This window comes from Chlorella variabilis (assembly GCF_000147415.1).
Source record: "Chlorella variabilis unplaced genomic scaffold CHLNCscaffold_4, whole genome shotgun sequence".
Lineage (NCBI taxonomy): Eukaryota > Viridiplantae > Chlorophyta > Trebouxiophyceae > Chlorellales > Chlorellaceae > Chlorella > Chlorella variabilis.
The window spans coordinates 104,163-130,589 of record NW_005435084.1 but is presented as its reverse complement, the minus strand read 5'-3'; the positions used below and the strand labels follow the sequence as shown (position 1 = coordinate 130,589).

The 26,427-nt window shown below is 68.9% G+C and overlaps 6 protein-coding genes across 6 annotated transcripts in view; 2 read left to right on the top strand and 4 right to left on the bottom strand.

Annotated features, from left to right (window-relative positions):
* The window catches only part of CHLNCDRAFT_141888 (hypothetical protein), a gene marked incomplete at both ends in the record, with an annotated part of 8,127 nt that extends 4,241 nt beyond the window's left edge, over positions 1-3,886 (bottom strand). Inside the window, 12 exons of the mRNA XM_005849918.1 lie at positions 221-296; positions 536-581; positions 766-966; positions 1,129-1,208; positions 1,426-1,491; positions 1,687-1,780; positions 2,020-2,153; positions 2,360-2,446; positions 2,610-2,687; positions 2,918-3,002; positions 3,241-3,349; positions 3,559-3,886. Coding sequence (XP_005849980.1) covers positions 221-296; positions 536-581; positions 766-966; positions 1,129-1,208; positions 1,426-1,491; positions 1,687-1,780; positions 2,020-2,153; positions 2,360-2,446; positions 2,610-2,687; positions 2,918-3,002; positions 3,241-3,349; positions 3,559-3,886 — 1,384 coding nt within the window. The remainder of the gene's footprint in view (positions 1-220; positions 297-535; positions 582-765; positions 967-1,128; positions 1,209-1,425; positions 1,492-1,686; positions 1,781-2,019; positions 2,154-2,359; positions 2,447-2,609; positions 2,688-2,917; positions 3,003-3,240; positions 3,350-3,558) is intronic.
* Positions 3,887-4,219: 333 nt separating this feature from the next.
* On the bottom strand, positions 4,220-5,472 carry CHLNCDRAFT_141887 (expressed protein; the record flags this gene model as incomplete). Its single annotated transcript, XM_005849917.1, has 3 exons — positions 4,220-4,808; positions 5,090-5,152; positions 5,309-5,472. The coding sequence occupies 3 exons, from the start codon at positions 5,470-5,472 to the stop codon at positions 4,220-4,222; spliced, it is 816 nt and encodes a 271-aa protein (XP_005849979.1).
* A 702-nt stretch (positions 5,473-6,174) lies between these two features.
* CHLNCDRAFT_141886 (hypothetical protein) lies at positions 6,175-7,483 on the top strand (the record flags this gene model as incomplete). The annotated part of the gene is made up of 4 exons (XM_005850175.1): positions 6,175-6,285; positions 6,421-6,506; positions 6,776-7,102; positions 7,357-7,483. 4 exons carry the CDS (start codon positions 6,175-6,177, stop codon positions 7,481-7,483), a joined length of 651 nt encoding a protein of 216 aa, XP_005850237.1.
* Positions 7,484-8,047: 564 nt separating this feature from the next.
* CHLNCDRAFT_141885 (hypothetical protein) lies at positions 8,048-12,093 on the bottom strand (the record flags this gene model as incomplete). Its single annotated transcript, XM_005849916.1, has 11 exons — positions 8,048-8,195; positions 8,414-8,505; positions 8,729-8,842; positions 9,045-9,191; positions 9,468-9,616; positions 9,868-9,955; positions 10,151-10,387; positions 10,730-10,849; positions 11,079-11,251; positions 11,580-11,868; positions 11,965-12,093. The coding sequence occupies 11 exons, from the start codon at positions 12,091-12,093 to the stop codon at positions 8,048-8,050; spliced, it is 1,686 nt and encodes a 561-aa protein (XP_005849978.1).
* A 3,205-nt stretch (positions 12,094-15,298) lies between these two features.
* On the bottom strand, positions 15,299-18,152 carry CHLNCDRAFT_57002 (hypothetical protein). Its single transcript, XM_005849915.1, has 12 exons — positions 18,063-18,152; positions 17,917-17,973; positions 17,732-17,800; positions 17,582-17,640; positions 17,318-17,395; positions 16,969-17,109; positions 16,659-16,741; positions 16,445-16,510; positions 16,101-16,281; positions 15,911-15,986; positions 15,730-15,773; positions 15,299-15,581 (listed from the first exon to the last, which is right to left on the bottom strand). Exons 1-12 carry the CDS (start codon positions 18,127-18,129, stop codon positions 15,471-15,473), a joined length of 1,032 nt encoding a protein of 343 aa, XP_005849977.1. The 5' UTR covers positions 18,130-18,152; the 3' UTR covers positions 15,299-15,470.
* A 317-nt stretch (positions 18,153-18,469) lies between these two features.
* CHLNCDRAFT_141882 (hypothetical protein) lies at positions 18,470-26,312 on the top strand (the record flags this gene model as incomplete). Its single annotated transcript, XM_005850174.1, has 25 exons — positions 18,470-18,571; positions 18,825-18,946; positions 19,181-19,258; positions 19,388-19,457; positions 19,636-19,704; positions 19,908-20,033; positions 20,312-20,437; positions 20,723-20,860; positions 21,119-21,181; positions 21,357-21,437; positions 21,637-21,770; positions 21,919-21,973; positions 22,151-22,232; positions 22,315-22,340; positions 22,422-22,544; positions 22,789-22,871; positions 23,077-23,173; positions 23,401-23,505; positions 23,743-23,862; positions 24,097-24,157; positions 24,370-24,419; positions 24,619-24,726; positions 24,967-25,059; positions 25,334-25,395; positions 25,607-26,312. The coding sequence occupies 25 exons, from the start codon at positions 18,470-18,472 to the stop codon at positions 26,310-26,312; spliced, it is 2,880 nt and encodes a 959-aa protein (XP_005850236.1).
* Between the last annotated feature and the right edge of the window lie 115 nt (positions 26,313-26,427).

Below are 26,427 nucleotides of genomic sequence, written 5' to 3'. Positions count from 1 at the left end.
AGAGGCGAGGGCACGAGGGACGGGGCAGAGGTGAGGGGCGCGAGGAAGTGGCAGAGGTGAGGAGCGCATGGGAGGGAGGGAGGGAGGGAGGGCCAAGGAGGCAGGGGGTTGGTGTAGGGCGGGGTGCTGAGGGGAAGGGCGGCACAGGGAGGGGAGCACGGCAGCTGAGCGGAGGGGCGGGGTCTGCAGGGGCGGGGCGGGGCCTGCGGGGCGCGCGCACCGCTGGGCAACAGGTTGGCGCTCAGCTCCTGAGCCAGCTGCTGCAGCACGTCGGCCAGCTCCCGGTCGCGGGCCGCCTGCGGGGAGGCAGGCAGGGAGTTGGGTGGATGGAGGGTTTAAGGGTGTAAGCCGGCAGGCAGCGTGGGAGGCAGGCAGCTAGGGGATTGAGCATTGCGGGCGTGGTGGTATATTGTAGACGGGCGGGCACAAGGGGCATACGAGGCAAGCTCAGCGCTGATGATAGAAGCTCAGCGCTGGCAGCACAGGCAGTGCCAAGTCCTGGGGAGAAGGGGCGCCGCCGGGCGCTTGCCTGGACCGCCTCCGAGCGCCGGGCATCCCACACTTGCGCGTTGACCTCTCCCCTGCACAGAGAGGTGGGCAGCTGAGGGCGGCCGGTCGGCCGGCTGGGGACGCGGCGCCATGTGCCCCAAGCGGCGCTGTTGGGAGGACCCCCTTGGGCGGCGCTCAACCCCTCCAACGCAGCAGGCAAAGGGCTGCCGTGGGCCAGCTGTGGTCACGGCGCTCGAGAGGCGGCAGGCCGCACACCTGTGGCCAAAGCCGGTGCCTGCCTTCCACGCCACCGCCCCCACGCCCGACTTTTGCTTCTTGGCCGGCTGCTGCTGCTGCTGCTGCTGCTGCTGCTGGGTCTGCTGCTGCTGCTGCTCTGTCTGCTGCTGCTGCTGGGCCTGAGGAGCCTGCTGGGCGTCGGTGCCGGCCAGCTGCCGCACTGCCTGCGCCTCGCGCATCCTGCAGGCATGGGGGCGAGGGTGAGCGGTGCAGCAGGGACGCACTACAGGGTGCCACCTAGTCCTGCCCGTTGGGTGGAGTGTTGCACATGGAAGCAGTACAATGCATGGATACTGTACTGCAATGGATGCATGCAGTACACATGCACGGCTGGTACCGCACCTGTACATCTCCTGGTACTGGCTCAGGCTCTGCGCCGCCGCCGCCGTCCCCGTCAGCGCCTCCAGCTTGGCCAGCAGCCCCTGCAGCAGCAGCCGCGCAGCACCTCAACACAGCGCTGGGAGCTGCGCGTGGCGCCTGCCACTTCGCCAAACGCAAAGCCCATGCATGGGTTCCAGGATACCGCTTCGTTGCCGTAGAGGGCGGCTGCCAACTCATGACAAAGGAAGGGGCATCACAGGCACGGGCCCACACACGCATGCCAGGCAGCGGCAGCCCGCCCAGCGGCAGCCCGCCCACCTCCACAGGCAGGTAGGCATAGGGCCCCGCGTTGCGAGCCGAGGCAAAATCCACGCGCGCATGCTCCTGCAACCAGGCAGGCAGGCAGGCAGGCAGGCGGGCAGGCAGGCGGGGCGGTGTGTGGCACTCGAGCGCGGCGCGGGGGCGTGCTGCGCTGCGCTGCGCTACAACCGCAGGGCCGCCCTGGACCCTTGCGCTGACAAACACACGCACACGCATGCGCGGACAGCAGGCTGCTGCCACCCGCATGAAGGGACCCACCTCCAGGAACTGCTTGAGCAGGAGCAGGGCGTCGCGGGCGCTCAGCGTGGGGTCCCACCCCTTGATGGCAAATAGCGGGTGGGAGGCGACGGCGCTGCGCAGGAGCAGGCCGGGGGCACAGGCGGTGCGCTGTTGTGGGTCTCGCTTGGCAGACTGTCATGATGAGAGGCGGGTTGAAATAAGAGCCAGCAGATCGGCGGCACTCGCAGGCGGCACTGCTAGCCTGCCTGCCGGCTGCATCCTGCATGCACTATGCGCCACAGCCCCAGCCCACGCGCTCACAGGCACCCACTGGCTGTGTGCACCACCACCCCCAACCAGCCCGGCGCTCACCCCAGGATGGGCCCCTGGAAGCGCGGGCTGACCAGCTGCACCGAGGGCGGGTAGAAAGGGTGGAGCGGGCGCTTGAACACGATGTGCATCTGCACGCTGCTGCTGCCAAAGCGCCGCCCCGCCTGCTGCATGTCCTGCAGGCGGCGGAGCGGGTCGGGGCGAGGAGGGAGGCAAGGGCGGGGAGGTGAGGGCGGCTGGGGAGACTGATCGGGACTGGGAGACTGCGGGGTGGGTCGACACACAGGCACCGCCTCGATCCGAGTGGCAGCTGTGAGCCCAGCCCTGAGTCCAGCCGCTGGGCTGGGCGCTCTCAGGCAGCCGCCCGCTCCCACGCCCGCACCTGAGCCAGGGGCGAGGCCGGGTCGAAGCCCCCCAGGGTGACATGCCAGCGGTAGAGGCCCTCAGGCGCGTCAAACGCCTCTGCCACCTGCAAGCAGGGTGTGTCCAGGTGGGGACAAGGGGTCAGCGGCAGCAGCCGTCGCCCATCAAGGCCCCGCAGCAGCCCAGCCCCGCAGCAGCAGGCATGGACGGCCCCACGCGCCGCTCCCTCCTCCACGCCCCAGCCAGCAGCTGCCACACAGCCGCCCCACCATGTTGAAATCCTGCGCCTTGAAGATCTCCTCCAGCTCGTTGGCCAGGCGTCGGAAGGCGGAGCGAGAGTCAAAGATCTGGGGGCAGGCAGGGCAGGAGGGGAGGCCGGGTGGGGGAACGGGAGGCGCCGTGAGCGAGCGATGCGCGCCGCGGGGTATCAGAGGCGTGCGGGGGGGCTCGCCAGGCGGGTGTCCGCGCGGGGCACGGGCTGCCTGCGGCTGCGGCGGTGCCGTGCCGTGCATCGCGCCAGCCACCTCCCCGCCAGCCAAGCGCCCAGCCACGCATCGGCCCGCCCCCCAGCACCCACCTGCCGCTGCTGCAGTGCATCCAGGTCCCCCGAAATGTCGGTAAACTCCTCCTTCTCCTCTATCTCCCGCTCCACGCGCTCCACCCTGCCAGCAGGGGGCAGCCGGGACGGCCAGCCGGTGTAAAGGCAGGCAGTCAAAGCATGGGCATGCACCACCCAGCACCACGCACGCCCCAGGCGCTGCTGTCGCGCACCCTGGGCAAACCCCGGTGTGGCGGTACCGCTCAAGGTTCCTAACGGCGGCTGTCGCTCAAGCAGCGCGCCCAAGCACCGCTGCCGCACTGTCCTGCCAGCCGCGCCAGCCCTGCAAGCACCCAGCTCACTTGACCAGCCGCTTTGACCACTCCCGCAGCATCTCATCCGCCTCCCTGTCCTCCTCGTCGCCGCTGCCGCCATCCGAGGCATCCGCCATCTCCTCATCGCTGCCTCCGCCTGCAGGCGACGGCAGGGGGGTGGCATTGGCTTCCTGTAGGGTGCTGGCATCGCCGCCACTTGCGCATGGCGGGCACGTGCAATGATGCAATGCCTTTGCCATGTACAACTGGTGACCATATCAGGATGTGGACGCACGCAGCTGGAAGCACGGTTGCAGCGAGGGAAGGGCGCTTGCAAGTCGGGGCGGGCAGAGTGGCGGCACGCACCGTCGCCCTCCGCCTCAAACACCCACTCCAGGTCCACCGCTACGCAGCGCCCGGCGGCTGCCACCGCCTTGGCCAGGCTGCTCTTGGCCGCCAGCTTGCCGTTTGCCTTGGCCAGGCCGCGCGGCGCCCGGCTGGGGCACGCCAGGGATGCGGCCCCATGCTCCTTGAACGTGGCAGTGAAAGGGTAGGCGGTGCCGTCCTCTGTGGTCACAGTGAAGCTGGCCACGGGTCCAGCCACCTTGATTTCAGACACGCCCTCCTCTTCCAGCGACTCTCGGAGCTCGTTGATGGCGCTGGCAGAAGCGATCAACCCCTCCTCAAACCCCATATCGCCCGGGAATGCAACACGATGAATGGGCCGGGGGTGAGGGAGGAAATAGGTAGCGGCGGCGCCAGGCGGGCGGGCGACGAGGCAGGCGTTGCGAGGCGATGCAGTGCGTTGCTCTCAGGGGTGCATGGTAAGGACCCTGGTTTGCTAGGTGTGAATGCTCAAGCATTTATCCAATCCCCACTGGAACCCTGCTCCGCTGGCAATCCCAGGGCTCTGCGGTTCCGTGACCGCTGGCCTCCTCACGGCAGCTTGCAGCTGATGGCACGGCAACACAAACTGCTGTACACCTGGCTGGCCGGAAAGATGGAAACGTACAGCATTGCAATGCGATCAAGACTGTGCTGTCGAAACCGATGGGAACTCCTGCTGCCAAGCCGCCAGGTATTCTTCATGCAGTGCCGAGAGGTAGGCACGGCCGCGCTCCGCCCCCGCCACACCATACAGCTGCTGCAGCGCCAGGCGCGCCGCGGCCTCCGCGGCACGCACGGCGGCCGTCGAGGCGCCTGCGTCGCCACCCTCCTCATCGCTGACGCAGGCTGGCAGCAGCAGCGGCGCCTGCCCCGCCTCGCCCTGCTTGCGGGCGACGCCGGCCATGAAGAGCTGGAAGCTGTGGAGGCCGCCAGGCTTGGGCACGAGCTCCAGGTTGCGAGCCAGGTTGTTGGCGGGACAGCCGTCCCGGAACGCCACGCTGCCGCAGGCCGCCGGCAGGCGCGCGCCCCCCAGCAGGCACTGCTGCGCTGTCCACGCCGCCAGCTGCGTGCGGCGGCCGTGAGGGCCGGTGCGCGTGTGCAGGACGCCCGCGCCCGGCATCGCCGCCGTCCACACGTGGCCCTCGGCCTGCTGCTGCATGCGGGGGTCGAACAGCGCCAGCACGCTGCGCCCGCTGCGCCGCAGCGAGCGCTCGTACAAGATGCCCTCCCTGCACCGCGGGGTGGGAGCGGTGGGCGCAGGTGCGGGCGGGTGGCTGTGGGGGGGTGGCGAGCGCCGAAGGCCCCGGGTTGGCTTGGATTGGTTGCAGAAGGCAGTCTGGGTGGCACACGCAGTGCTGCCAGCCAGCCAGCCAGCCAAGCAGAATGGCGGTCTGCCAAAAGCGGCCATGTGCGGCGCTGCTAAGCCGGAGGTGCCCCAGGGCTGCTTGGCCATGCGTGCAGCAGCATGCAGCAGCCTTCAGGGGCATGGCATGCGGCAGCGACCGCTCACCCATAATGGTCCCGCACGGCGGTCAGGTATGCTCGCCGCTCGTCTCGGTTCATCTGCTTCCACCTGCGATGCGGCGGGCCAACAGCCGCGCAGGTGAGGAAATGCAGGCAGCAACGGTGCAGCGGCGGGGCGAGCGGGCAGGTCCACAGCAGCCAGCACAACTGCTTGCATCTCACAAAAAAGCCCAGGGCGAGGGCGGCCCGAGGCAGCCCAGCTTACGGCTTGCTCAGCTCCGGCGGCGGCAGCAGCTGCTGCGTTTGCGTGCTGGGCCGGAAGGCGGCGGCGGCCCTGCCCATAGCGTCCTCGGCGGCGGCGCTGGTGGCCCCTGCCTGGGACAGGTTGCTCTGCACGCCGTCAAAGGCGGTGGCCAGGCGCGCCAGCATCTGCCCCAGGTCCTGGGCTGGCGCCGCCGCCTGGCGCACATGCGGTGCCGGCGGGCTGGCTGCTGTCGATGCGGCGGGGGCGGCTGCAGGCGGCTGGGTGGCGAGGTGGCCATGTTTGCCGGGGGTGAGCAGATCTGGCTGGGCCCTGCACGGCGCCGCCAGGTTAGCTGGGACTACTGCGGGTGCTGCTTGGGCCTGCAGGGCGGCGTGGAGGCGCCTGCGAGCGCCGGGCCGGTTGTGACTCGCCGCCGCCGCCGCTGAGGGAGGCGCCCATCCGCCTATCCCCGCATCCCTTGGGCAATTACAGGCCCGCCTGCGGATACACTGATCGGAGAGTCAGTCGGAGCGGTGTCGCGCAGGCCCATTTGGCCAGCGGCCAGGGCGCACTTGCCTGGTGGCGGGTAGAACAGAGGCCTGGAATCCAATCATCGGTCACTGACGTTTGCAGGCCGTCGCGCGATTGGAGGGGGCCGAATGCGCCATCACAGAGGCCAACCATACTCCCCCCGTCGCTGAGTTGCCTGCTGAGCGGTAGAGCAGAAAGCCACGCTGTGCTGCTAACAGCCCACTAGTCGATCGCGATCATAGTGTTGCTCCCCAATTGGCCCACGCCTCCTGCTCCCCACAGTTGCCATTCCACACATCCCGTGGGCCACTCACTTGGGCAGCCCCTGGCAGCTTTCACGGCGGCTGGGAGGCGCCATGCAGCCGCGGCAGCCCGAAGGAGCCCAGGAGGAGGCCAAGCGGCTGCCCAAGTGTTGCCTAGGCGCTGCCTACTTCTCCATGGGTCGATACGCCGCGCAGAAGCCCCCGGTGAGAGCCGAGCCGCAGAGGCGGCCGGGCCGGGACGCGCAGCCGCTCCTGGCTCTTGGGTCCGGCGCGCGCCGCCGCTCCCGCCGCCGCTGCCAGCACCTCACGCCAGCCCTCTTGTTCTGTCCGTGCACGCAGGTGTGCGCCGGGTTTGCCAAACGCCTGAAGCCCACTGATGACGCGGCGCAGCTGCCCACAGATTCAGTGCCGGGAGGGGACTTCAAGTGTGTGGGCACACTGCCTGCCGCCGCCGCCTCGCCGCCTGCTCTCTCTCTCTCTCCGCTGTTGCCCCGCAGCACTGCCATCAGCGGCCGCCCTTTTGCGTCTGCGCCGGCTCTCGCCGCCGCATCAGAAACCCGAGCCCGCAGCTCGCCACCACTGCTGCCGCTGCTGCCGCCGCCGCTGTTTATGCCATCCCCTACGCCTGGCCAGCTCAGTTTGCACCCCTGCAAGTCCCCCCTCCCACACACACACACACCACACCACCCTGCAGGTACGTGTGCCTGGGATACTCGGCATGGGACGAGGAGGCGCTGAAGCGTGCGGCGGCGCGGCGCAGCAGCCAGGCGGACGCGGTACAGCTGCCGTACTGCGAGGGCCTGGAGGTCGTGTCTGCCGCCGCCGTCAACCAGCGGCCCGAGCTCATGGGCGCCGGCGGCCCCGACATGGCGGCCGGCGGCGGCGGCCCCGACGTGCCGCCGCCGCCCGGCCCGCAGCAGGGCGGCGACGTGCGGCAGCGCCCGGGGCGCAGCTTTGTACCCGGGGCGGGGCGGCTGCCGGACGTGGGGGACGGCCTGGACTGGGAGCGGCTCAAGGGGCGGTGGGTCGCTGCCCGCCCGCCTGCGCCCTGCATCGCCCGCCCGCCTGCTGCGCCCTGCCCTGCCTTGCGTTGCTGCTGCATCGCCCGCCTGCCTGCATTGCTGCTGCCCTGCCTTGCGTTGCTGCTGCCCTGCCTGCCTGCTGCGTCCTGCCCTGCTGCCCTGCCTCGCGTGCCACGGGAAGGGAGCTCTGCTCCCTCGTCCCTGCCTGCCTCATCTCATCATCCCCTCCTCCCTCCTCCCCTGTGCCCCGCAGCTTCTTGCGCATCTCGCGCCGCATGGTGGACAAGATGGGGCAGAATGTGTCCTACATGGCAGCCACCACCCGCCGCTCCTGGCAGCAGATTGTGCGGGAGCTGGGCGGCGACGACAAGGAGCGATGAGGGGGCCGGCGCGGGCGGGCCGCCAGGAGAAGGGTTTGGGCCGAGTGCATCCCTCTGCATCCCTCGGGGGGAGGCGCCGGCCGCCCAGGGTTGCCCCCGGGCCTCCCTGTTTTTTTTCCCGGCAGCTGGGCCCGCTCAGCTCCTCCTGGGCTTCTCCACCTGGCGTTTGGCCCGCCCCTGGCTTCCTTCCTTCCCCCTGCGCCGCTGCATCTCATCTCCCATTGCTGAACCATTGCTTGCTCGCTGCTCCCGCACTCCCACTCCCCGCTCGACGCCTGCTCCGCTCCTCGACTCTCCTGCACCTCTGAGGGTTGATTCTGCTGCACCCCGGATGGCTGCCCGCAAGTGTGCTTGGCGGCCCCTGACGCCGGCCTGACGGCCTTGCTGTGGCCCCACTCCCACATGTGGGAGACCTTCTGCTGCTGCTCACCTACCTTCTTTACGTGTTACACACCGCCAAACAATGGCAACGAGCAGGGGGCTGAATGAAATGGGAGCAGCAGCGGAAAGCAGCAAAGGAAGTGAAGAAAGCGGGGGCAGGCAGGCGGCAGGCATGTGCACCGGCTACTCTGCCGCGCCGCCGCCGCCGCGCGCTTCCGCCACCGCGGGCGCGTGCTGCTGCACATAGGCGCTGACCCCGCCTGCAGACCAAAGGTCCCACACAGACACAGTTCCCTTGGCGCCGCCCGCTGCCAGCACCAGCGGCGAGTCGCTGCGGCGGGGGCGCGGAGGAAAGCAGGCGGCAGGCTGGCGATCAGGCTGGCGATCAGCTGGGGGTAGACGCGGGAGGTCGAGGGGCGGGTGCAGAGAGGCGCCGAATCCACACAGTGCAACGTGCCAGGATCAGACCACGACCGCCCCCCTCCCGGCCACCCCCTCTCCCGCAGAGCTGCCAGAACCTGCAGCCGCCACATCCCACCTCCCGCTCACCCGCAGAAGGACATTGAGAAGACAGCCCCTACTTGCAGGTTCTGGCTTGCCAGCATCGTGGGTTTGTTGTCTGCCATGCTCCACACCTTGACCTACACAGGGAAGGCGGGGAGGCGGGAGGCGGGCGGGCATGCAGGCGGGCGTGCAGCAGTCGCTTGAGCCACGCCGGCGATGCTCGCTTGCTGGCAGCAGCAGCACGTGAGGACACCACACCCATGCATGGCGCACGGGGAGTGCAGCGGGCAGCCCGCCGCCGCCGGCAAGGTTAGAGCCAGAGCCCCAAACACACAGCCCAGGGCCCCCATACCCACCCACCTTCTTGTCGGTTGAGGAGGTGGCCAGCAGGCCCGGTACCGCGGGGCAGAAGCTGAGCGCACAGGTGGGCTTGTCGTGGGCGCTCAGGCGGTACAGCGGCGCGCTGGCGGCGCCCTGCGGCGGCAACGCACCCGGGCAGCGTGCAGGCGTGTGTGAGCCGGCGCTGGGCGCCTCGCTCCCGGCCTGGAACGCTCAACACGGCTGGCGGCGCCTGACGATTGCAGCCGGGCCGCGCCCCGTCGTCAAACAAGCACACACACACACACACACACACACAAGCACAAGCACAAGCACCCCGCTACGGCAGCCGGCCCACCTGCCGCGTGTCGTACATGGCCACCACCCCATCCTCCCCGCTGACCACAAACTGGGTAGGGTGGTGCGGGTCCCACGCCAGTGCCTCCACGTCAGCGCTGACCTGCCACGTGGGCACGACGCCGCCGTCAGGCATGCGCACGTCCACCTGCGGGCGGCAGAGGGAAGGTGGGGATTCATGGGAGGATGGGACACGCGAAAGGGAGCCCCAGGCAGGCTGCGCGAGCAACGACGGATGGGCAAGCGTGCTGGGGCGGGGAGGGGCAGGCAGGGTCCTGGGGAGGGCCGCAGTGCCCGCCAGCTGGCGGCCGGAGCCAGCTGGCGGCAGCTGCAGCGGCCCAGCCGCGCCGCACCCCAGCACGCGCAGCGGCAGCTGGTGGGGGTGGCCGCAGTTCCACCCCCGCCGCAGCCGGCGCCGCCTCACCAGGCAGGCGCGCTTGTCGAAGCCGCCGCTGAGCAGCACGGGAGGCTCTGCCGGGTTCCACGCCACCGCCTGCACCTTGCCCGCGTGGTGGCCCAGCGTGTGCTGGCACGCCTGGCGAGACACATCCCATACCTTGACCGTCCTGTCCGCTGCGGCAGGAGCAGCGGCAGCGGTACCAGCGGCGTTGGAGGGGAGGGAGGTGAGCGAGGGGCGCTGGCAGGCGAGGGCAGCGGCCGCGGCAGAGCCGGCAGGCAGGCGAAGGGGCCTTCGCCAGGCTGTGCCTGCTGCCCCCGCTGCTGCGCGCCCCACGGCCGACACTGGCCAGCAGGGCTGCTGCCACGCCTGCTGCTGCTGCTGCGCCTGCCGTGCCTGCCGTGCCTGCTGCGCCTGCTGTGCTCACCCGAGGCGGAGGCCAGCACGTTGCGTACCGCCTGGTTCCAGGCCAGCCCCAGCACCGCGTCGCCGTGGCTCCCCGGCCGCACGGGCACCTGCGCAGCACCGCAATCGGGTCGGGGGGTCGGGGGCGGGCATGCACCGCAATCGGGTCGGGGGGGCGGGGGCGGGCATGCTGAGCCGCGGCACGGCACAGCATGCGCTTTTGACAACCAGTAAGTCCGACAGGACCGCCCGCCATGCCTGGAAGCAGCAGCCCACACCCCGTCACCCTCCACCTGCCCTCTCACCTCCGGCGCCGCCCCCTTCTTCTTCTTTTTCTTCTTCTTCTTCTTGCCGTCGGCGCCGGAGGCGCCCGCCTTGGCCTCGCCGCCGCCCGGGTCGGCCGCGCCGGCCGCCGCCCGCGCCGCCGCATAGTCTGCGCCGCCCAGGGTGGCCAGAGGCTCCACAGCATCCACCACGTCCATATCCCACAGCTCAATGCCTGGCTCAAAGGAGCCCACCGCCGCGATGTTGGCGCGCTCGCGCTGCAAACGAGGCGGCGGGCGGGGGCAGCCGGGCGGGTGTGTTAAAATCCCGCGGCTTCTGGGCAAGGTGCAGGGCCCCACAGTGGGAACAAATCGGCCCGCGGCCTCAATCCACCAGGCAAGGACCGCCATCGCAAACACCATACCGTCTCGCTAGCCTCCACACCAGCACGCACACCCACATGCACACGCACACCACACCTCCACCACCACCACCACACACACAAACACACACACAAACACACACGCCACCACACACACATAAACGCACACACACAAGCACGCATAAACTCACGCAGCCACGCCCCCTGCCCTCCCCCTCCCCCCAGCCCCCGCCCTCACCCTGCCGCTCGGGTCGCAGTCAAGCCAGGCCACGCAGAGCGGGAAGGCGGGCAGCATGAGGGAGTGATGCACAAAGAGGTTGGCGGGCCCGCGCTCATCGGCATCCTCATACACCCACACCTGCAGGCGCGGGAGGTGCGCACCCGGGGAGGGCAGGGCAGGAGGTGGGCGGCAGGGGCGTGGGCAGGGGAAGCAGCAAAGGGTGTGTGGCAGGGGCAGGAGAGGGGGGTGGCGAAGGCTGCCTGGAAACCAAGCGTGCATGCAGACCAGCGACGAGGCAGCCGCATGTACACCACCACAGCACACACCGGCAGCGGGCACTGCGGCACCCCAGGCGCCACCCACCCACCTCCAAGTGAGACACGTCATCCTCGTTCCTGGCAGCCAGCACCAGCAGGTCGTCGTCCCGCAGGCGGAACGCGTCGGCCTCGCTGTCGTCGTCGCTGTCGCTGTCGCTGCCGCCGGCGCCGGCGGCGGAGCGCAGGAACGGGTCGGCTGCCGGGTCGCGGTGGTATGACATGCCTGCGACGGGCGTTGGGTGGGTGGGGGAGCACGGGGGGCGGGGCTGTGGGGATGGGGGGTAGCCATAGGGTGTGGGGTGGGGCGCAGCCATAGGTAGGCAACCGGAGGCGCGGTACGGGTGCTCAGCTGCGACGCCGCCAAAGCCCTGCTGCTGCTGCGGCGGCTCTTACAGGCCCCCACTCCCTGTGCCTCGAGCACGCATAGCCACACACCCGAGCAGCCCCTGCACGCCCTCCCCCGGCAACGTGCCCGCCCAGCAGCAGCAGCAGCAGCAGCAGCAGCAGCCACGGCGCCCGGCGCGCACGCGACCCGCAGCCCGCCCACCCACCGGGGTTGCCGCTGCCGAGGATGCGTCCCACGGCGCCGGCCCCCTCCCCGCCGCTGTCGTCGTCGTAGTGTTCCATGTCCAGCTCAGCCATGGCAGCTGCCAGGTAGTCGCCGCCCCCCGCGCCGCCGCCGGCGCCGCCCTCTGGCCGGCTCCTGCGCATGGACGCGGCCACCGCGCGCGCCCTCGCGACCTCAGCGGCCTCATCCTCATCCTCCATGTCACTCCCGCTGGCAGCCGCCTCCTCGCCCTCCTCCTCGTCCTCCTCGTCGGCAGAGGTGTCCGATCCCTCCTGCAGCAGGAGGAACAGGGGCGCAAGCATGGCTGAGCGGCAGCGGCGGCAGGCGGCGGCGGCGAGCAGGCGGCGGCAGCGGCAACGCGCGCCCACCTCGTGCTGCTCCTCGCCCTCCTCTGCTGCCGCTGCCTTCATGGCCTCCAACTCGGCCTCGGAGAGCTCAGCCATCTCGGGCACCGCTTTGGCGGCGCCTCTGGGAATCCAGGCCAGCGCGCTAATCATGGCGGGGCTGGCTCAGTATATATAAAAGCTGGCTCAGGCTTCAATCCAGGTACACCAGGCACTCAGGTGCAGTGCAGGCCGGCGAAATGGATGTGGCGCGCGTGATTGGAGGTGCATGCGCTGCGTCTTGCAGCTCCCTATAGGTCGCTACAGCGTCAATGTTTGAAAGGGCTCTACATATGCATGCGCTTCGGGTATGCCAAGCTGGGCCAGGTGGCGGGCTGGGCGCTGCCCGCCGGCAAGCGACTGCGGACCGCCGTGCAGAGGCACTGCTGGCTGCGATTGAAATTTGGAGTCGTGTTATATTGTGAGCCATTATTCGTATTACAAGTGAGACTCTCAGCTCGGCCGAACGAGCAGATTCATTGCAGGACGGCGGTGCACAGCATGAGATGCCGCGTCTTTGCGGTGCAGCATCCCCCCCGCTGCACTGAAAGCCGGCACCTTTTCACTTGAGCTGCACCAGCGAACCTCAAAACCGCCGCAGAAGAAGGTGGGCTTGCACCTTCCCCTCTGCTTCTGCGGGCGCGCGCGCTGCGCTGAGGTGGCCGGCGGGTAGGGGTTGGTTGCTACGGGCCGCGCCTCCTTGCTTAGTTTCACGCGTGATCACACGCCATGCTCCTTGGACCCATTCATTTTCCTCGGTCTGCAGCAGCAGCGAGCTCTTGTTAAACACCAAACCACCTGCCCAGCTTCCCGGGCGGCGCAATGTCGCCCTCCCGCTGCCTCTTGCTGGCTTTTCTGGTGGCCCTGGTGGCCGCTGACGACATGTCGGAGGGCGTCACCACGGCCATAGAGTCGAATTTTGTCCCCTCTGGGTGCGAGCAGCTTTTGGCGAATGGCGTGTTCAGCGTCTTCCTGGGTGTCTCCCGGGTGACCTACAGCAGCGCGGCGCAGTCGCAGTTCCAGAGCGCAATGGTGAGTGCACCGTCATCTAGATGGCGGCGGCGACACCATGCCGCTAGCTGGCCGGGTCGGAAGCTGTTCATGCCGCAGCTGTTGTAGTTGCTCTGGATCGAGTGGTGTGAGTAATGAATCATTGGCGTCCGTCCCACACTGGCCTTCGGCCTCTATCCTCCTACCCCCTGCCACCCTTGTGCCCGCAGTGCTCCCCGGCGACCCGCGTGTCGGACCTTGGGGCCACCCCTGACGGCAAGAGAATGCAGTTTGGGGTGTATGTGGGGGCCTCCTCCTTCGCTCTGGCGCTCTCTAAACCCGATGCCCAGACGCGGCTGGCTGCCTACCGGTGGGTGGGTTCCTGCAGCAGCAGCAGCCGGCGCCCGCCGCTTGGAGGGCGGCAGCATCAGGCCCAGCAAGCCCACCGCATGCGGCCAAGCGTTTGAGCCTTGCCCCCGGCTCGCTCGTGGGGGCCCCCTGCTGCAGGAACAACCTGTGCGGCGGAAGCGGCACTGTCGGGCAGGCTGCACTTGACACCTTCTCCTCCTGGCTGGACCCAAATGTGGTGAGTCAGAGGTGGGGATTCCCCCACCACTGGGAGCCCTGCCGTTGCACCGCATGCTGGCTTGCACGCTGCCTCTGAGCCGCTGCGGCTGGCAGAGCCTCGCCTGGCTGCTCCTCTACCCCGGGGGGCATGCACGCCGCTGCGCGTTGCTGCACTGCCCCTGCCCTGCCCGAGCCTGCCCTGCCCGAGCCTGCACGTCCCATGCATCGCCCCTGCCGGCTGCTGCTGCAGGTGAGCGAGTTTGAGGCGTGCCAGGCGATGGCGCAGCGGGGGCTGGCAATGGATCCGCTCATCACCCAGGACGGAGACCTCTTCACCCTGACGCTGGGTGGGTTGCCTTTTGTCGTATGTTGGGAGCGGCAGGCACGCTGCGCCGCGCAGCACGGGAGAGCAGCAGGCACGCATTGCTGGTCGGGCATTGCAGGACCAGCCCCTGTGCGGCAGCCCCAGGAGCTGCTGGCCTCAACAGCTTGACAGACAGGAGCTGCCTCCCGTTGCCGCCACCCGCCAGCCCTCCCCACCCTGCCTCCTCTCCCGCGTTCCGCGATCTGCCATGCAGCCTGCACACGAAAGGATGGCGGCGGTATCACCTTCCACCGCCTCTCGCGCAGCGGCCCCGTGCGCTGCTACTATCTGTCCTCCCAGCTGCGCCCCGGCTTCCGCCTCACCGCCGCGGCCGGCCGCCAGTCGCTGCAGTGCGAGCGCAACAGTGACAGCAGCAGCCGCGCCGCCGCCACCATCGTGGTGGCCACCAGCGTCGGCACGCGGCACTTTGGTGAGTGGCGGCGGAGGGGCCCAAGGGCCAGGGGCTGGCCGGTGTTATGCGGGGTGCAGAGCAGAAGCCGCAGTGACAGGCTGTGGCAGCTCCCTCCCATCCCACTGTTTTCTGTCAATCATCATTCCTGCCCCTTTTGCAGACCTGCCTGAGCACTTCTGGTCCACCGCTGAGCAGCGCATGAGCCAGCGGCTGGCGGCGCTGGAGCGGCAGATGGCCAGCAGCGCAGCGGCAGGTGTGCGCGGGTCACGGCGGGGCCAGCCAGCCGGGGTGCTGGCACCAGCGGATCATCCGCTGACATGACGTCGCCTGCGTCCCACCTGCTGGCACATCACCGTCCATCCCAGTGCTGTCTGTGGCTCAGAGTTCAACTGTGTCCCTCAGCGTTCAACTGTGTCCCTGCCTGCCTGCCTTTTTGCTTGCCTGCCCGCAGTCAAGCGGGTCAACGCCCAGCTGGCCCAGCTTCAAGCCAAACTGACCCGGCTGGCGGCGGCAGTCAAGTCGGCAGCGGCAGCCAACTCGGGCGCCTCAACAGCTAAGCAGCATGCCAAGCCCACGCCCAAGCCGTAGCGAGGGCACCAATACCCACCACGCCATCCACTCAACCGCAGAGCAGGCGGTACCGCCGCCACGGCATTTTGAGCTACGCGCCGTTGGGCTCGGTGAGCCCTTGTTCTCTGTCACACCCCTTCTCTCTACCCCTGTCTCCACCCCTCTCTACCACCTCACGTCCACCAATCTCTCTCCAGATCCAGACCCAACAACCCTGACAGACGCCCGTCCTCCTGCTGCACCGCCACCACACGTACAGCGTCAGTGGGCTGCACCATGAATGGTGCAGCCCCTACGGCCACCAGCAATCCTGTCTCAGATAAAACCAAAAAAAGTGCGTGCGCTGCATTGCTGCATGCCTCCCCATTCCCTCTCTCCATGCTTGACTGGAAGGCTATGATCCCCCACCACCCCTATTGTTTTCATTCTTTTGACAGCCCACAGTTTTTCCTCCTTTCATCTCAAGATGGCAGTCTCCCCCAATAAATCACACCAGGCTTACTCACCGCCGCTGCAGGCCATGATGCCTCCCACGATTGAATAGTCTGAAATGTCAAAAGTTCTGGAGGCTGCCTGCCTCGCGCCTGCTCAGGGCAAGAAGTCGTTTGTAAACAGGCTGCCGCTGCTGATCGCATCACGCGGGATGCGCTCGCCGCAGTTGCCAGACCGCAGCCCGTCCAGGCTGGTCGTGACGCCGTCCTGCAGGAAACCAGGCAGAGCCTGAGCGGTGCACGGTGCCTGAGACGGTCCCAGCAATTGCTGCATGCCAGATGGCTCAGAGGCAGGCCACGCGTCGCAGCCGGCATCCCCGCAAGCCGTCTCCACGTCTCCAGTGTGTGCTACGTACCTTGCCGTTCCGGCTCTGCACCTTTGTTGTCAGCAGCCCGCTCTCTGCGGCATCCGTGGAGAGACAGGGCAGCGCTAAGCAGCGCGCCACCGAGCCAGAGGAGTTCACCAGGCACCTGTCTTGTCAAAGGCACGGCATGACTGTGGCTGACCAAAGCAGCAGCACCGGCAGCCCCCCACACCTGAGAGCCAGTCCAGAAACGCGTCCCAGCGCGACTGCTTCATCACGCCCCAGCGCCCATCCTCGGCCAGCAGGTGCTGCAGCGCCATGGGAGCAGCAGGACGCACGTCGCTCAGGTATGAGGTGGATCAGTGGCAGCGGATGCGGTGCACTGCGGTCTGCTCAGCCACAGACACTGCCGACCAGCCCACCTGCACCACCAGCTGCATGCTGTCCCGGCACATGCCCCGATCCAGCGGCTGTGGCAGGCCCGGGTTCTCCGCCGCCGCCAGCTCGGCAAACATGTCTGCGGCTTCCTCCGGGTGCGCCGCCGCCCAGCGGTAGCCCTCGGCAGTACCTGCCAGGAATGTGCGCACGGTGTCCGGCGAGGAGCTGCAGGCAGGCAGGGACAGAGCAGGACAGGCAGGATCCGAGGTGGCAGGTGAGAGGCAAGGTGGCAGAGCAGGGTTAACAGGAGATGCAGGCAGGACCTCGAAACTGGCTCGGGGCTGCCTGCTCAGCACAGCGACTGCCGCCATCCGCCGCGGCCGAGCACCTGAGCGTGTCTGGGTGCGTGAGCAGCACCGGCGAGTATCCGTAGGCAATATTGTAGTCTCCCAGCCTGCGGCGGCAGAGGGTGGCACGCTGTCACGTGTGCAATGTGTTGCATGTGCATGCTGCGCCAGCGCAGCTGCTGGGAAGGCACAAGCTGCGCCTGCCATCCATCCTGCTGCTGCCCAGCAGCTGCCGCTTGGGCTTCTGCCTCTCACTTGAACACGTTGAGCTCCACCCCCTTGCGCGCCGCCTCCACCCCCTCCCACCCCATGAACACCCAGGTGGCCTCTGCCTCGCCCTGCGGCGCGGAGGGCAGGCAAGCGCGGGGCTGTAGCGATCGGGCGAGGGGCGGGAGGCGCGCGGCGCGGCGACACGAGGAGCGGCAGCCAGCTCTTCGACGCACATCTTGGGCAGCAATGGTCCGAACAGCCCCAGCACAGGAACCCGACCAGCTTCCTGCCTGCTCTACGGATCCCCAGCCAGGTCCTCACCTGCCAGTGGCATGACCAGCCCCTTCCAGCCCACCTGGAGCAGCGTGTTCCACAGGCCCAGCATGGGCAGCACCAGCTCCTGGTACTCCCCGCTGCCGCCATCATTCTTGATGAGCGACTGCACGATGCGGCCCTCGTACCGCGCGGCGTAGGAGGCGTACCGCTTGCCCTCCAGCTGGAAGCAGGCGGGCGGCCGGACGGTAGGGAGGAGGCAGTGGGTGTGTGGGGCAAGAGGGGGCAAGGAGAGGGGCAAGGTGCGTGGCCTTCCTGAACTGCAGCAGGCGGTCGAGGGACCGGCGAAGCAATCTTGGCTGGCACCTTATTCCCCATCACGGTGCACGCTTGCGCCTGGTGCTGCTCCTGGTGCTGCGAATGAAGCCCACCTTGGCTGGCCGATCGATGCCCGAGGCTTTCAGGGTGACAACTGCGCTGGTATCCTGCTGGAGCAGCGCCGCCACGGCCTGCAAGTCGTGGGGGCGAGGGGAGAGAGGGGGGGAGGGTTGAGGACAGCAGCTGGGCAGGGACAGCCAGGGGCGTGGCCAGCAGGCGGCCACAGCAGCAGCACAACAGTGGCGAGGCACATCGCAGGCGGCACCCGCTAGCAGCAGGCAAGCGCAGCGGAGCCGGGTCGGCGGTAGCTGCTGCACCTGCAGCTTGGGCCGCTTCTTGTCGGCCTCAGGCCACGTGTTGTAGCTGATCACGCTCTCTGCGCCAGCGGGGCAATATGAGTGACTGGACGTGTGGCTCACTGAGCAGCTGCCGCACACCCGGAGGGCAGGCGGCGCGCCCGCACCCACCTGAGGGCGTGATGGCAAACGTGGCCTCGCCGCTCTCCACCCGCGAGGCGGGGGTGGCCTTGTAGTCGTCTGCACATGCGCCGGCATCAGTAGTGGCGGGCCCTGAGCACAAGCCAGTGGCTGCTGCCAGCGCCACCCGGCGGCGAGCGGCACTGCCAGCGCAGTGGCCCGCGTGCATTGCCCACCTGTGTGCGGGCTGATGAAGGTCACATCGAGGCCTTTGGCGGCGTAAAGGCCTTTGGCTGCAGCACGAAGGAGGTGATGCCAAGGGGTTGCACGTGGGCATGTCAGAGGCTGAGACTCATGGTGCTTTGGCAATAGCCATGCGTGCCTTTGGCGACATAAAAGCCGACGTGGTTAGTGTTTGGCGTCCAGTCGAGCGCCACCACGACCGCCATGTTGCTTGAGGGAGCAAAATGGGCTGTTCAACGAGATGAATGCTTCCTGAGGCGCTGTTGTCTCGGCCTCTGACAACCACCCAATCCCATTCGTCCGTTCTGGCGTATTTCCAAGGGACTCGTGAAACGCGTGAAACGCATCGCTGGCAATGCTGCACCATTGCAGGGCACAAGTGCAGGGTCGACAACACTGTTGCATAGCGGCAGTGAGTGACACGCCCGCAAAGGCTGCACACCACGCGATCATCGAGTTCCCTCCGATCCCCACGCGCCGTGCCCACCGGTTCCGCCGGCACCCTCCCCCGTCAAGCCCCCCGGATCCCGGGAGGCCGCTCCCACGATGCCGCAGACCATTATGTTGGCGGTGCACTGCAAGAAGTCAGAGCCGGTGGAGTTCAAGGGCCCGATCGTGGAGTACGTGAAGGGAAGCTATGGCGCTGAGGTGAATAGGGGCCAGCGCCGCGGCGCTGGAGGCGCACGGTCAGCGGCAGCGGGCGGCGGGGAGCGTTGCCGCTGCCGTTCCGCACGGCAGGAGCCGCTGGCACGCTTGCCTTGACCCTTCCTCCTGGAAACTAGGTCCTAGACGCTGCAACTATGAGCCCAGGAGCCGCCGTCCCCGCGCGAGCTCCGCCCGCCCTCCCCAACCCTGGCCCTGTGTGCCCATCAATGCCGCTGGCCCTCCTGCTTGCTCGCAGGCGGGCGCGGATGCGGCGGAGGATCTTGAGGAGGTGCTGCAGCTGCGCGCCGACTGCGTCAACCAGACGGGGCCGCTCAGCATGCAGGCAGCCAACCTGGCGAAGTACTACCGCCTGCTCACGTGGGTGCTGGCCAGGGGGCTGTGCCTTGCGGCAGGGGGATTGTGCGAGGGCGCCGCCTCACAGCAGCGCGGTGGCCAGGCGGCTGTACCTTGCGGCAGCAGGGGCGTGGGCTTGTTTGCTTCTGACCGGCAGCCTCAGCTGGACATGACTCCTTTAAGCTGGCCGCAGCAGGAGAGGATTGGAGTGCCGGGGCTTGACTGCCGCCGCTCGTTGGTGTGCGCACGTGCATGCAGGCTGATGGAGGCTCGGTTCCCCATCAGCCGCAGCCCTGGCCACGCCAACGTGGAGTTTGGCTGGAGCGACGCCTTCAGGTGCGGCGCGCCAAACTGGGAACGGCCTCGGCGGCGCTGCGGTGCAGCCTAGCCGGTGCTGCCCTGGTGGCTCGCGCCCGGCGCCCATCCCCACCCTGTCCTCTGTGGCTTTGCCGGTGCTGCGCGCAGGCCGCAGAAGCGCTCCGAGCAGACGTCCATCCATTTCGAAAAGGCCGCCATCGTTTTCAACCTGGGGGCGGTGCAGGCAAGGCAGCCACCTGTGGTGGCGCTGCTCTTAGCTGCTGTTCTGCACGGCATGCCCGCACAACAGGCCTCGCCTTCCGCTGCTGCTGCTACCTCCGCCGCTTGCGCACGTTTCATGTTGCCTTGCTCCCTGCTTCACCCCCTGCCCTGCCCGGCTCCCCGCCCCGCTGCAGAGCCAGCTGGCGCTGCAGTGCGACCGCAAGACCGACGCAGGGCTGAAGGAGAGCGCCAAGTTCTTCCAGGTGCGGCGTGCAGCTGGGTGCAGGTTGGGCGTGCTGCCTACCAGAAATTGCCAAGAGTCCTCTGGCTGGCTGGCTGGCTGGGCTGGGACGGCATGCAAGCAGTGGCAGGCGCAGTCTTGCTTCTCTTCCTGTGCTCTACACCCATTGTCCAACTGCACCACCTCCATGCCCATTCTCCCCGAACCGCCTCCCTCGCGGTCCAGGAGTCTGCGGGCACCTTTGCCCACCTGCGCGACGCGGCCAGCCTCAAGGTGGAGCAGCCGCGCCCGCTGGACCTGACCCCCGAGGCGGCGGCGATGCTGGAGAAACTGATGCTGGCGCAGGCGCAGGTGGGGAGCCAGCTGGGGTGTGCATCATGTGTGTGTCATGTGTGTGTTATGTGCGTGTCATGTGTGCGTCACTGGGGGGGTGGCGAACAACGTGTGGCACTGCCTGCTTGGCTGCGTGCGTGTGGTGGCTGCTCGGCTTCAGGCATACGCCATCCCGGGGGCAGCCGGTGTGCTCGAGGACCCCCTCAACCTGCCCTGCCCCTCCACCTCCCTTGCATCCACCCACACCCACACCCTGGCCAACCCTGGATCCCGCCGCACCCCGCCCTGCCCGGCAGGAGTGCGTTCTGGAGAAGGCGATCACGGACAAGAAGGCGCCTGGGGTGGTGGCGCGCGTGGCCAAGCAGGCCGCCGTCTTCTACCGCGAGTGCGCCTCCCTGCTCAGCGCCGCGCCGCTCAGCCAGGTGGGGCGTGCGGCAGGGAGCCCAGGGGGCTGGTCAGGGGGTCAGACTAGGGGGCTGGCCTGGGGCAACCCGTGTGCATGCTGCTGGCGTGGCCCAGGCTGGGGCTGGAGGCCTGGAGGGTGCGAGGGTCAGCCGTTAGCACTCGCTGCACGCACAACCCTCCGCTGCCCCTGCCCTCCTCTGTTTACCTTCCCGAGTGCGCCTCCCTCTATGCTCCAGCACGCATCAACTGCCCCCCTCTCTGCCCCCGCCCCCCCCCACCCCCCCCACCGCCCCGACTCGCAGCACTTTGACCGCTCCTGGCTGGCCCACGCCTCCGTCAAGGCGCTGCTGTACGAGGTGGAGGCCACGGTTCAGAACAGCGCGTCGCTGCGGGAAGCCGACGAGTTTGCGGGCGTGGCCAAGGAGATTGCGCGGCTGCGGGTGGGTGGGCGGGCAGCCGTGGGTGGATAGGGCGGGTGGGTGGATGCATGGGCGGTCAGGGAGGTTGCGTGGCTGGTTGGGGCTGGAGTCTGGGCCGAGCTGGAGGGGACGATCGTGTAGGCAGGAGGGTAGGCGGTCACTGTTGGGAGGTGCGGCCCTGGTCTTGCAGCGCCTCCCAGCGCGGTTGCGCCGGCTCGCCCTGCCGGCCTGCTCCCTCATTCCCTCCTCTCCGCCTCCCGCTCCCCTCCCGCCCTACAGGCCTCCCAGCAGGTGCTGGTGCAGGCCAAGGCGGAGGCACGCAACGCCAGCAAGGAGCTGCAGGTGCGGGCTGCTGCTACTGGGGGCTGCGGGGAGGGCCCACGGGTGTGCGGGCGGCGTTGCGCTTCTGCCTGCGTTTCCGTTGGCCACACTCCGGCCTGCCTGTGTGCGTCATTGCTTCCGCACACTGCCGCCATACGCGCACAACGCCTGCCTATGTGCGTATGCCTGCCCGCAGGACAATGTGGCGTGGAAGGAGCAGTGGATTGCCACGCGGCTGCAGAAGGCGGAGCGCGAGAACAGCACCGTCTACCTGCAGGTGAGGGATGGCGGCTTTCTTCGGAGCATCATGGGCGGCGGCAGCGCATGAGCCAGCCGACAGAAGTGACTGTGGGGGACTGGGCTTCCCCGGATGAGGCTGGGCTGCTGCGTGCCCCAGGCAGCTGCCTCCTCCTCCCATCTCCAGCCCCACCACACTCGCGCCGCCTGCCGTACCGCCTGCCGCCATGCACCTGCAGCGCATCCCTGCCGAGGTCGACCTGCCGCCCATTGTGCCGGCCTCGCTGGTCAAACCCACCCCTCCCGGCGACCTGCTCAAACCCACGGCCGACGAGCAGCAGAGCATGTTCACGTCGGTGGTGCCGGACAACAGGTGGGGGCGGGAGCGCACCCTTGTCCTGCCTGCGCGCCTGCTCCTGCCTGGCTTCCAAGGGCCTACCGACTGCCTCCGACTGCCTGTCTGCCCCCCTCCCCTTTGCAAAACCAACGCTTGCCCCCCTTCTCCTTCCCACCGCCTGCAGCGCCAAGGCCCTGTCCAAGTACAGCGACATGGTTGACAGCCTGATACGCAGCCAGGTGGGGGCGGGGTTGGAAGCTGCTGCCTGCAGTTGTGTGGCGGATGGTGCAGCCGGCCGGCCCCCTGGCGGCTTGGGCTGCTCCCCACGGTCGCCCGCTCCGTCTCCTGTGCCCGCTCCTCTCCCCACAAACTTCAAACTGCGCCGTCACTCCCGCACTCCCACCTGCCGCTCGCAGATGCACAAGCTCAACGGCGCCTCGGATGATGCGCGCATCCGGCTGCGGGAGTGGGAGCTGCCAGAGGCGAGGCGGCTGCCTGGTGGCCTGTGCTGGGCTGCCTGGATCGGCGGCTGGAGGCTGGCCGATGCGGCCGGATGCTGCTCGCTGGCCGGCGCTTGCAGCCGCCGCCGTCGTGCATTCGGCGCACGTGCGCGGCTCCCTGCCCGCCTGCGCTCCAATCTGACCCTGCCACTCTGCCCCTGCTGCTGCTGTGGTGCTGCTGCTGCAGGCGCTGCAGGCACTGGAGGCGGGCACGGTGGCGGCGCTGCCGGATGCTGTGCGTGTGGAGCTGGAAAGCATCCAGGACGGCGGCGGGCTGCAGCACCTGCAGGAGGTGCAGCAGCAGGTCAAGGTGCGGCGCGCACTGCAGCTGGCTGCCGGCCAGGCGGATGGGGCTGGGGCTGGCGCTTGCCGTGTGCTGTTCCCCGGCGGGGTGCTGCGCCAAAAGAAGGCAGCTTGGGCTGGCCTGGGGCTCGCGCCTCCAACAGGCGCAACAACCCATGCGCCTGTGTGCCTGTGCTCGCGCCAGCCCACACCGGCGCCCACCTCCCCGGCCCGCGCATACACGCCCTGCCACCCTGTGCCGCCTGCCGCAGGAGCTGCGCCGCGCGTGCCTGGATGAGCTGGACGGCATTGAGGCCGACCTGTCGGCGGAGGAGAAGGAGGATGCGGATCTGCGGTGGGTAGGAAGAGGTGCCGCAGGAGGGGGGAGCCCGCCTGTGCCTGCTGCTGTGCTGTGCTGGCTTGAGTGAGGACAAGGTTGGGTGCAGCAGCGAGGCCTGCGGGGCGCGTGCTCTCCTGCACGCCCACCAGCTGGGCCGGCTGGCACGCCTCGACCTTTGCACACCCTGCGCCGCCTTCCCGCCCCGCCCTGCCTGCCGCAGCCAGCACTACGGCCAGCGCTGGCGGCGCCCCGCCAGCGGGCAGCTGACCAAGACCATGCGGGACAAGGTGGCGGGATACCGCGGGAACCTCATGCAGGTGGGGGTGGGCCTGCAGGGTTGCTGTTGTGGCGGCTGGCGGCCGGCAGTTGGCAGGTGGGGGTGGCGGCTGGCGGCTGGTGGCCAGCGTGTTGAGGCATGCCGAGGCGCTCGCATACCCTGGGACTGGCTTGTGCGGGAGCTTGCGCCGCAGAGGGGCACGTGGCGAGTGGCGAGCGGCGGCGTTTGAGCAATGCGACTCCTGCTGTGCCGCCCGAGTGTCTGCAGGCCGGCGAGAGCGACAAGCGGCTGGAGGGCAAGCTGGCTGCGGAGGCGGCGGCGTTTGCGGCGCTGGACCCGGAGGCCGCCGCCACTCAGATGCCCAAGATGCAGGTAGGCTGCTGGCGGGGTGTGGGCGGGGTGTGGGCGAGCTGTGGGTGGGGCCCGGCCGGTGGGTCGGGATGACGGAACAAGTCGGGGGGCCGGCTGGTAAGCTGCGTGGGGTGGACATTGCAGACGCTGCTGCCTGCACCGCCAGTGGCAGCGCTGCCTGCTCCCGCCTCCACCCGCGGTGGTACCCCACCCACGCATCCACGCATTGCGGCTAGCCCCCTCGCCACCCGCCTGCAGGCCCCCATGCTGTCTGTCGACAACATGGAGCCGGCGGCAGCGGTGGCCACGCTGCGGCAGGCGCTGGAGGGGCTTAACACGCTGTCGGGGCAGCGCGCCGCGCTGGAGGAGGCGCTCAAGGTGTGTGTGGGCGTGGGTGGGCGTGGGTGGGTGGCTGCGGTGCGAGCGTGGTAGCGGGCATGCCGACAGCTCCGGGCTGTGGCTGCATGGGAGGGAGCACCAGGTTGCCTGGCTGGCCTGCACAGCACCTGCTGAAGGCACCTCCCCTGGCACCTCCCCTGAGCTGTTCATGTGCCGCCTGTACCACACCTCCCCTGACCTGTTCATGTACCGCATGTACCGCATGTACCGCAGGACCGCAAGAACAAGGACAACGTGCTGCCCAAGCTGCTGGGCGGCGGCGGCGACTCGCCAGGTGCGTGGCGCAGCTTCCCTGCAGCTGCCATTGCCAGGGGCATCTGCAGAGGGGAAGGGGAGGGCATGGGAGTCAACTGCTGACGGGGCGGGCAGCCGAGCCGTGTGGCCCAATGTTTGGCGCCGCCGTGCACGCCCACGCCAAGCCGGCTCAAGCCTTCCTGCCTTTCTCATGCACAGCCTCTCCTGCTCCGTTCCCCTTCCCCTCCACAGATGCCCTGTTCCAGCTGGAGCTGAAGAAGTACGACGACCTGGTGATGGAGGTACGGCACGGGGCTGCCGGTACCGCATGTACCGCAGCCGTGCTTGCAAGCGCACACTGCACACTCCATCGCTTCACCAGGAGGCTGCAGCATGCACCCATGCCTCCCCATCTGCCCGCTGCCCTGCCCGCCCAGCACACCGTCCTGCGCCATGCCGCGCCCTGAAACGCTCCCCGGTACCGCCCGTACCGCCCGCCAGGTGGACAACAACGCCAGCAAGAGCGCGCAGCTGCTGGACGTCATCGCCGCCAACGTGGCCGTCTTCAAGAGCAACTACGGCTACCAGGAGTGGCGCAGGGCCTGCGAGGTGTGTGCGTGCGCGCATGTGTGTGTGTGTGTGTGTGTGTGTGAGAGAGAGAGACAGAGAGAGGGAGAGGGAAACGGTGACGCACCTGCAAGCTACGCACATTCAATTAACTCCTTGGGATGCCTCCGAAACATTGGGTAGACCTGTGCCGGGGCGCCAGCTGGCGTGCCTGCGCCACACCGCCCCCCGGGGTGCGCGCCGACCTTCTGCATCCCGCGCCGCCGCCATGCGCGTGCGCAGGGCGCCGCGGGTGGCATCAAGGCCGGCATCAAGAGCTACAAGGAGCTGCGGGACAACCTGGGGGAGGGGCTGCGCTTCTACATGGGACTGCAGGTGGGTAGCCGGGCAGGGGGGACAGGCAGCCTGGCTGGCGGGGTGGGCGGGCAGGAGGGACGGCAGCCTGGCTGGCGGGGTGCTGGGCCCTCGAGTTGGGGCCTGACGGGACATCGTACGCGACCTTGTGGTGTTGGGATTCTGTTGTGGGGCCTCGAGGGATCGCGGCAGCTGCAGCCCGGTCGCTGGCGGTGCTTGGGACAGTGCAGGCGGTGGAAGCTAGAAAGCTGAGGCGGCCCCGCGCTTTCTTGGCTGCGCCGACCCCTGCGTGCAGGAGGCGATTGGCAGCCTGCGGCAGCAGGCGGGCGACCACTGCATGACGCGCCGCATACAGAGGTGCGAGGCGCCTGGGTGGGATGGAAGCTGGTCAGCGCAGCGTCGGTGCTTTCGTCCAGCCGTGTTGCTGCTGCTGCCGCCTCCGGCTGCTGCTGCTGCCAGGCTCCAGCCCTGGTGCTCTCGCTGGCCTCACCCGCGTCCAGCCGCTCGCTGCCAGCCTGCTCACCTGATATGCGCCCCATCCCGCCTGCCTGCCCCGCCCGCCTGGCAGGGACGATCTGATTGAGGACCTGCGCAAGCAGGCGGCGGAGGAGGCGGATCGTACCGCGGCCCAGCTGGCCGCCATGAACCTGCAGCAGCAGCAGCAGCAGGCGCAGCAGGCGCCGCCGCCGCCGCCGCCGCCGCCCGCCTATGTGTCGCCCGCCGGCTCGGGCACCCTGTCCCCGACCGGCAGCGTGAATTACGGCGGCGCTGCTCCGCCGCAGCACGCCCCGCCGCTGCAGCAGCAGCACTCTGGGTATGGCGCCGCGCTCGGCGGCGGGGCGCCTCCCCCGCCGCCACAGCAGCAGCAGCAGCAGGCGGGCGGGTATTATGCACAGCCGCAGTACCAACAGCAGTACCACCAGCAGCAGTACCCTCCCGTGCAGTACGGCCAGGCATACGCCGCGCCCCACCCCCCCCAGGGCTATGCGCCGCCGCCGCCCCACCAGCAGCAGCCCCAGCTGCAGTACTCGTACAGCGGCGGCAGCAACTTTTGCGCTGCGGCGCCCCCGCCCCCGCCCCAACAGCAGGGCTACGCGCCGCAGCAGCAGTGGGGCGCGCAGGATGGCTACGCCCAGCAGCAGCAGCAGGGTGCGCCGTACGGCCAGCAGGCGCCGCCGCCGCCGCCGCCCCAGCAGGCGCAGCAGCCGCCACCTCAGCAGCATCAGCAGGGCAACCCGGTGGGCCAGTTCTTCGGCAGCGTGTTTGGCCGCTGAGCGGGGGCAGCTCGCGTGGACGGCTGGTGGAGCGGAGGGGGGGCGACCTGGCTGGCTGGCGGCCCCACTGTGCTCTGCCTGTGCCGCTCTCCCAACGCACCTGGCTGCAGCCACC